Below are 9,007 nucleotides of genomic sequence, written 5' to 3'. Positions count from 1 at the left end.
GAGCTGTGGAGCATTAAGAGTTTTTATCAGGATTCAGATCCCAGTCCCTGCTAAAGGGAAAGTTCTTATTCTTCCCTCAAAATATCTGAAGTCAGTGATTAAAGGAATGTAAGTAAAGCTTCACCAAAGGTCACATCCATTTCAATTAAAAATGAGATTGACTCAGCCCACACATTACTGGCCTGAAAGAAGTCCATGCCCTTTTAAGTTACTGAAGCCTCTGCAATTCTTTTACACACAATATCTAGTATGCAATAAAAAATTATGAGGAATACAAAGAAGGGAGAAACTGAAAGCCCCAGTCAAGAGAAGAAAGAGCCAAAAGAAGTGGGTCTAGAGATGATATACTGCCATGGTAAGGAAAGGACTCCAAAATAACTACAAAAAAAAAAAAATGTTTTAAAGGATCCAGTAGAAATTATGGACACAAACAGAAAATCTCAGCAGAAGAATGGAAACTATTTTTCTTAACTCATGTTTAAAAACGAGTTTTTCAAATACAGGAATGCTCAGAATAAAAAGTAAGGTATCAAAGAGGGCTCGTCATAGATAGGACACAGCAGAGAAAAAGATCAGTAAACTTGAAGACAGAACAGCAGGAATCATTCAAACTGAAACACAAAGAGAAAAAAAGGTCAAACAATTTTAAAAATCCAAGATGTATGGGACTATATAATATGGTATCACGCATAAATTAATGAAGTTCCAGGAAAGGAGAGAGAATAGGACAAAAAACTTTTGAAGAAACAATGGATGGAAAGTTACCCAAACTTCAAGATATCAATCTACAGATCCAAGAAGCTTTAGTAAATCTGAAGCAGGATCCCTATAAGAAAAACCATACCTCAGTATGTCTTCATTCAACAGTTGAAAAAAAAAAAAGAAAGTCAGCTGGAAAAAAAAAATCACCCACTACATACAGGGGGAAATAGAAAATGCAAAAACTAACTTAGAAATTAAAGAGGCCAGAAGATAACATCTTCAAAGTTCTGGTAGGAAAAAAAGAAATTGTCAAACTAGAATTGTACATCCAGTGAAAATAAACAAACACTGTCAAAACAAAAAAACTTGTCACCAGCAGACCTGCATACAAGAAATGCTACAAAGTACTCTGGCCCAAGAGAAATAACACATATTAAAGAAATAAAGAGTACCAGAAATGGTAAATATGTGAGAATAAATACAAAATTCTATTTTAAATTATCTCTTTTTCATACATGTACAAGGGCATGTGTCTTTTACAGATGTATATAAGTTTTGTTTTAAAGTATATTCATTTTATATATATATATTCACATTTATTTTTTTTAAATACTACTAACCATTTTTAAATAATATTATTCGATTTGTATCATACACAGATATAAAAGAGTTCAAAGGGTAGAAGAAGTGGAACTGTAACATTATAAGTTTCTCATATTAGTTTTGAAGTACAACATTACTATTTGGAGGTAGACTATTAAAGAGTAAAGATGCATATTCTAATCTCTCAAACAACTGCTAAAAAAAAAATACAAAGAAACATAGCCCACATTCTTTAAAGGAAATAAAATAGAATGCTAAAAATAGGCAATTCACCTAAAAGGAGGCAAGAAGGAAGAAAAGAGAAAAAAAACAGATAAATAGAAAACAGACACCAAGATGATAAACTTTAACCCACTGGTCCTAGGATAGAAGCAAAATCTGAATGTGGACTATCGTATCCATGTTAAATTTCCTGAAATGGATACTGTGTGTGTATAAGAGAATATCCTTTCTTGTAAGAATTACACATTGAAAAATATGGCTATAAAGAGCATGACATCTGAAACTTACTCTTCAACACGTCAGAAAAGGGAAGGAGAGAGGAGGGAGGGAGAGCTTTTTAAAATAAAAGATTTTCATTACTTTTTTATATATAAGAAAATTTTATTTCTCTGTATTTGTTAAATATTTATATTTATTTATTTGGCTGTGCCAGGTCTTAGTTGCAGTTTTGGGATCTTTAGCTGTAGCATGCTGACTCTAAGTTGCAGCACGTGAATCTAGTTCCCTGATCGGGGATTGAACCTGGGCCCCCGGCATTAGGAGCATGGAGCCTTAGCCACCAGACCACCAGGGGAGTCCCTTCAAATTTTTTATATGAAAAATAAGCCAAAGTAAACAACCTATTATCGGGGAATGCATACATTCAACAAGCTTGAGGATAAAAAGGCAAGGCATTAATAATGACTAGCTCAGGTACTGATGACCTCAGGGAGTGGCAGGAAGATGGCCCAGGGCTGAAACCGAGCGGATGTAATACTCGGAAGCCCTGATATTAATGTGGTTCCTGAGTGAGTGGCAGTTTCATGGGTGCTCTTTATAATATTTTATTTCAAATTTGCACGTGTGTTACATATAATCTTCTATATCAATCTAATACTACATTTTTTAAACAGGGGGTAAATGGAAGAAACAGATAATGCAGTTTATAAAAATTAGTTTGAATTGGGACCAACTTTTATATTTAGTGAAGAACTAAACAAAAGCATTAAGAAGGTCCCCAGCTCTTGAACATTTTATCAGATTCAAATTTCTGGGTGTATCTAATTAAAGCATCTATTGATTTTGGGCTCAGTCATGTCCAGCTCTTTGTAACCCGATGGACTATAGCCCACGAGGCTCCTCTGTCCATAGGATTTTCCAGGCAAGAATACTGGAATGGGTTGCCATTTCTTCCTCCAGGGGATCTTCCTGACCCAGGGATGGAACCCAACCTCCTGTGTCTCCTGCATTGGGAAGTGGATTCTTTACCACTGATCCACCTGGGAAGCCCATAAGCATCTATTGACCACCACCATTTTCCCTTTCCTAACAACCTCATCTACAAAACAAGGAGCACATTTCCTTGAAACCCTTAAGTTCTCTTGCTAAGAAATAAAAACTCTGCTTTGAATAAATTATGTGCAGCATTGTACTGCAAAAGAAAAATCTCCAGGTTATGTAGATATGGGCTTCCCTAATGGTTCAGCGGAGTAAAGGATCCACTTGCAATGCAGGAGATGGCATGGTTTGATCCCTGGGTTGGGAAGATCTCCTGAAGGAGGAAAATGACAACCCATTCTAGTATTCTTGCCTGGAGAATCCCATGGACAGAGGAGCCTGGTGGGCTACAGTCCACGGGGTCACAAACAGTCATACACAACTGAGCAAGCAAGCATGCATGTAGATATAACCTATTAAATAACTGACCATCATCACCCTATTATAAGAACCTACAGGAGTCCTCTTTGCATAACATGATGTCACTAGCTAAGAGAAAACAGTGAAATATAAGTAGTCGATAGAATTCTTAAGAATCCTATTATATAAATTCAAGTATCCAAAGTCAAGAACCTATAAAACGTAAAATTATTCTAAATGCTGGTGGTTGCTGGGTAACCTTCATATATATCACAGAGTGCTATATTGTTTGTTTAAAGCATTTGGTTAAAAACTACAGAAAAAAAATAATAATCTTGGTTAGTGAAGAGAACATTCCAACTCTATCATTTGTTTTCTAAGTAACCAAGAAAATCTTTGATTTCTTCTGTTTCAACTGATGCATTTGAAAAGGGATGATATTTGATTCTGAATCACATTATAATCAATGTTTCTAAGGCAAGTGTTCTATAAGATATTATTAATTCTACATTTTATTAAAGTTCCCAACTTTACAAAATGAAAAACCAAAGCACATAGAAGCTGTTTTTCAGTGTGTTTCAATTTTACCATTATTTCATTAAATGATAAGTATTTACTGAGAGCCTGCTATGCACAAGGTACTACTATAAATGCTGGGGGAATATGAGTGAACAAAACAAACAGAGTCCCTATCCCCATGGAATTTACATGTGTTGTGTGCGTGCTCAGTCACTTCAGTCGTGTCCGACTCCGCGACCCCATGGACCATGGCCCGCCAGGCTCCTCTGTCCATGGGATTCTCCAGGCAAGAATACTGGAGGGGATTGCCATGTCTTCCTCCAGGGGATCTTCCCCAGGGATCAAACCGACGTCTCTGACATCTCCTGAATTGGCAGATGGGTTCTTTACCACTAATGTCACCCGGGAAGCCCTTCTCTAATAATAGGTACCATCTAATGAGTAGACTGAACTGAACTGAACTGAAGGAGTAGATGGTACATTTCAGATGCTGTACTAAATATACTTCTTTTAATCTTCACATTTAACGGTTGATATTATCAATCCCATTTAACAGACTGGGAAACTAAGGCTTAGAAGAGTCAAATTATGTGTCTAGGGTCATACTTCTGGGAAGAATCTTGGGATCTGTCTTGCCAAAATGCACACACACCTGTGACCACTATTCTACACATGGAGGAGGAGCCCCCCAGACCATCAGAAGGGTTACAGGCTTTGCTGCCTGAAGCCCCACCACTAATTAGTGTGTGACCTTAGGTGGTTGCTTTCCAAGCCCCTGTTACTTCATCTTCAAGTTGGGAATAACCATTCTACCCGGCCTTTCTTCCAGGGTTGAAGACAGGATCAATACCTATGGCTGCATTCCAGAAAGTCCACTTCCCTGTCCATCTGCTCCAAGTCAGAAAGGAGAGGTGGGGTGGAGAAGCGTTGCAGGAAAAGGAGGTCTAAAACTGAGTTTAGAAGTCATATGTCTTATTTTCAAATTTCATATTTGCCTTCGTGTGACAGAATGGAGAAGCACAGAGTCTAATGTTTAAAAACGGAACTCTGCTAATCTTAAAGTTATCCAAACATGAAATTCACCAAAACAGGCAACCATGTAGTATATGCTCGATAAATAACTGAGGGATGGCAGAAGGAAGGCAGGCGATGAGTGGCACTCTCTCTCGATCTCTGTCAGTCTACTGGCATTTCGTTTCCCAAGCATGTGACTAATTGGTTCTCCGAGACTCTGTCAAATTAATTTCACTCTGGCATTACCAACGGTAATGAACTTAAAAGCAATACAGGGACAGATATTCTTGCCAAAGCATAATATTCTATAGTTTGAACGGCCCGATGATTTTTTGCAACTGAGGCTTCATGCTGTGATGAGCCTTCTTTCCTTGAAATCTGAAATCACCTAATTGAAGTGACGCTCGTGGACCCCAAAGATACACGTACACGTAGAGCCGATCTAAAAATGAAGCTGCTGACAGTAGCTAACAAAATCCCAGTGCACACGTTTATTCCTACAGCCATCCGTTAACACAACACTGACGCAGAAAAAAAATCCCCAACAACCTGCTAGTGAGGACTTTGGGGAACTCTTGGAAGAAACACACACACAGATGAAGTAGAAATGAATTTATGATGGTTTAGTAAAAAGCAGTGTTTGGAAAGAAGAAAATAAAAGATGGTGAGTAATAACTGGAGGGGACCCCTAACCATCCAGTGGGGATTTGTGCTAGAGAAGATGAAATATTCATGATTCTACATGTAACACACTTGTGGCTGAAGCTGTGCAACGCAATCACAAAGTTAATCCACTTTCTCCACTCTTAACCTTGCTAAAAAGAGCAAAGATGGCAGTACGGATCCACTAAAAACTTTGTTAACATTAGGAACATGGTAAACACTGTCTAAGGGACCCCCTGTAATGAAAGCCGCTATTAGAAGAATGGCATTTCTGTTCAGCCATATGGAATCATCAAGTCAGTGCCGGAATGTGTTACGACTCCGACTGCAAACTCTGGCCCCTCGCTCCAGTTCCCCAGGTCTGTAAGGACCAGAGGATGACTCTGGATGAAGGCAAGGAGAACAGAAGCAGCAACAACAGGGCATTTCTCAGGTCATTCCAAAAGCCTCTCCACACCCTGACCCTCCCGCCCTCTGTCCCCTCGACAGACTCCACCAACTAGTCTCAAAGGTGCACCAAAGTTAAAACCTCTGGGAGAGACCTGAACATTTTACATAGTCAGAAATGAACCCCCAATAAATATATTGCTTTTTTTTAAACGGTGGTGGGGAGTAGTATCTACAAATTTCATTGAGCATCAGATACCAAGAATTACATAAGAAGTTGCATTGCAAAAGTTGGACCCAATAAAAGCAACTGAAATTGATTCTGGAATGTGGTTAAACTACTTTATCTAATACTAGTAATAAGTAAGAAGATCCCTCATTAGTTCGCAGGAGGATAGTTGCTACCAGCCAATCTGATTTTCCTGAAAACAGAGAAAACATGCATGTACTTTTTTTTTTTTCCAGTTAAAGCTCTAAAGTCCCCAAGTATTGTTTCTGGAGTCAGAAGTTACCATGCAGTGTCATACTCTTCCTGAAAACAGCCCTACAGTCTCCTTTTTAACGTGTTTGTAAATATCAGGAAGGGGTGGGAAAAGTGTTTGCTTGGAACATTTTTTATTGAAACTTTTTTTAAAAAACAGTGAAGCGTTTAGAAACCTGATAGTAAATCAGAAACTGTTGACCAAGAGTGAACATCTAAAGGGGAATGAAAAATGAAATTATCCTTCCAGGCCACATGGGGTGGCCTACACTCTGAGACCTCAAACAACCAAGATTTCTCGATATTCAGCAAAGACGTGCACAAGATTTAGGAAGCCGAGCTTAACATGATGCCCTTACAGCTCTTGAATAGGAAAGGAAGCCAACTCTGTGGATCCCCTCTGTGAATCTACCTCCTTCCCGCTTCCTACAGAAGGCTACATCTGGGCTGGACTGCTATTCCCCAAACTCTAGGAGTCGGGCCAGCGCCAAGAATCAGCCACCTGCCAAAGTGCCACTCAACCCTCGGGAGCAACAAGGCGGGTACACCTTCCAAGTGCCCCACTCCCGCCGACCCCCGACCCAGAACTGCATTATCTCTGGGGACGGACCAGCAAACAGACCTTTGAAAGAAAAGAAAAAAAAAAAAAAAAGAAGAAAAAGGGGGGTGTCTGTATTATATAACGATATACAACAGATAAGGCTTCTAGAAAACGAAAGTATCGAGGGGAGGGTCAGGGATCGAGGGGGTGCAGGTGTCGGGGAAGCTTTCGCAGCCACTTACTCGAAGGCGAAGAAGAGTCCGCTAGTGACCAGGATGAGGACGAGGGTCAGGTAGAAGACGCCCGTCTGCCGGGCCATCATGATCCTCCCGTTGCAGAAGAACTTGTTTCTTCCCGGGAAAACCTCCCATTTCCTCCGGGCCGCGATTTTCTTTTTCTTGTGGGGCGACTCCATGGGGGAGGAGCTGTGGGTGCTGATCTGACTGTACTCGCAGTCTTTCATGGGCCCGCCGCCGCCGGGAGGCATCCACGAGGGCAGCCGGCTGGGGGCGCACACCCCCAGCAGCCCCCCGGCCGCGCGGGCCCCGCCGAGCCACGACCGCCGCCGGCCGCCCGGCCGCCCCCCGAGCCTGGGCGCCGCGGCCCCTACGCGGGCTCCCGGCTCGGCGACAACTTTGCCGAGGACACCCAGGTTAACCCTTTGGGGCGCGCAGCTGTCATAGCCCGATCCCCTGCCGAGAGGGACGGGGCTCGCCCGCGGCCCGCGGCGGCGGTCCTCGCTCGCGTCCAGCCCGCGTGCCGGGGCTCGGGGCCCCCGCGGGGTGCAGGGGGCTGCCCGGCCGCCCCCCGGTGGGCCGCGCGCCCGCCCCCTCGCGCGGCCGCTCTCTCGGCCCCGCCGCCCCCGGCCCGCGGGCCGCGCCTGGGCTCCGGCCCGCCGACCCCCAAGCGCTGCGCCCCGAGGGGACACGAGGCGGCGGCCCCGGCGCCGGCTTCCCCGGGAGCCACTTCTGCGCCGCGGTTGAGGTTTATTCTAATCCTTCCTCCCGGCGGCGGATCCTCCCCAGGAGAGAGCGATGGAAACTGGGAGGCCGCTCGCGGCCCCGGCAACCCCTCCCAGGGGTGGGTGGGGAAACCAAGCACGTTATTCTGTCGGGAGCGGGCTCGGCGACAGCCTGGGCGCCGCTGATCGCGCGGCGACCCCGCGCCGGCGCGCCTGGCAGCCGAGCCGAGTCTGCGGCCCCCGCGTGAAGCTGCCGGGGCCGCCCGGCTCGAGGGTCGCGGCGGCGGCGGCGGCGGGTAGCGGACTGCGCGCCCAGGGGCTCGCTGGATCTGTCCTGCCCCATAGGAGCCAGGCCCCGCACAAGGAGGGCCGCCGGGAGGCGGCGAAGCGCTTGTGTCCGGGCCGCGGGGCGAGCGCCACAGACACTTGTTTGCAAGGCTGAGCCCCGGCGCGCGCGCCGAGCTCCGAGCGGGTCCGCCTCCCGCTCCCCGCGCGGTGGGCGGTGGCCGGCGCCTAGCCCGCCGGGCTCCTCCTCCGGCCCCTCCTTCTCGCCCCGCGAAGTCCGCACGGGCTCTGCCGCGCCCCCGCCCCGGTCCCCACCGGCGGGCCCGGCGAGGCCAGTGTCGGGGCGGGGATGGGCACTGGGCTCCCTCCAGCATCGCCCCGGGGCCGCTCCTGCCGGGCACCCGCTGTTCGCTCTCCCGCAGATTTCTGTCCGCTTCCCCGCTTCTCCTCCCGGTTTATTCCCGCGGCCGCAGCCGCCTCGGGGACACACATTCACGCGGCAACATGCAAACCCATTCTTGCGAGTCCCGGGGGCCCGAGGAACCGGCGCGGAGGCGTGACCCTCCCGGGCGGGGCGCGTGGTCGGGTCGCGGTGTTGGGGGGTCGGGGGGTCTCTAATGCTGCCCGGGAAGGCGATGGGGGCACCCGGGCGACAGGGTGGGTAGGGGCGTGCCGAGGCGGGCCAGAATCCAGGATGGGAGCTGCGGGCGCGGATATCTCCGCCGCCCGGCCGGCTTCCAGGCCGGGTTTCCAGGTTTCCGCGGGGAGGAGCGGGTAGCGAAATCGGTCTCGGTCCCCCTCCGGCCCCCGGCTCCCTTCCGGAAGACAAGCCCCCGGTGGCAGCCGGTTCTGCGTGGGTTTCTGCCTCCCCTGCCCTTTCTCACTTCTTCTCCCCCACGGGCGCCCACAGTTTGCTCGCTTTATTTCTCTTCCCCCGACCCCCGCGCGCTCCCACGGCGGCAGGGCCAGTTCTGGTCTCCCGCCCCAGCCGGGCGGTCCCCGCGGATCGGCG

At 47.1% G+C, this 9,007-nt stretch overlaps 1 protein-coding gene across 2 annotated transcripts in view; it reads right to left on the bottom strand.

The window, feature by feature from the left end:
- The window catches only part of ZDHHC14 (zDHHC palmitoyltransferase 14), a 296,791-nt gene extending 289,364 nt beyond the window's left edge, over window positions 1-7,427 (bottom strand). Inside the window, exon 1 of one of the 2 annotated variants that reach the window (XM_055433246.2) lies at window positions 6,992-7,427. In XM_055433246.2, the coding sequence (XP_055289221.1) occupies window positions 6,992-7,236 (245 nt within the window). In that variant the 5' untranslated portion in view covers window positions 7,237-7,427. The remainder of the gene's footprint in view (window positions 1-6,991) is intronic. The other variant, XM_055433247.2, reaches the window with a different exon arrangement.
- Between the last annotated feature and the right edge of the window lie 1,580 nt (window positions 7,428-9,007).

This window comes from Moschus berezovskii, chromosome 10, assembly GCF_049115385.1.
Source record: "Moschus berezovskii isolate FMDL1 chromosome 10, NW_MosBer_1.0, whole genome shotgun sequence".
Taxonomy (NCBI): domain Eukaryota; kingdom Metazoa; phylum Chordata; class Mammalia; order Artiodactyla; family Moschidae; genus Moschus; species Moschus berezovskii.
The sequence above is the reverse complement of the archived record's forward strand: the minus strand, read 5'-3'. Positions and strand labels throughout refer to the sequence as shown.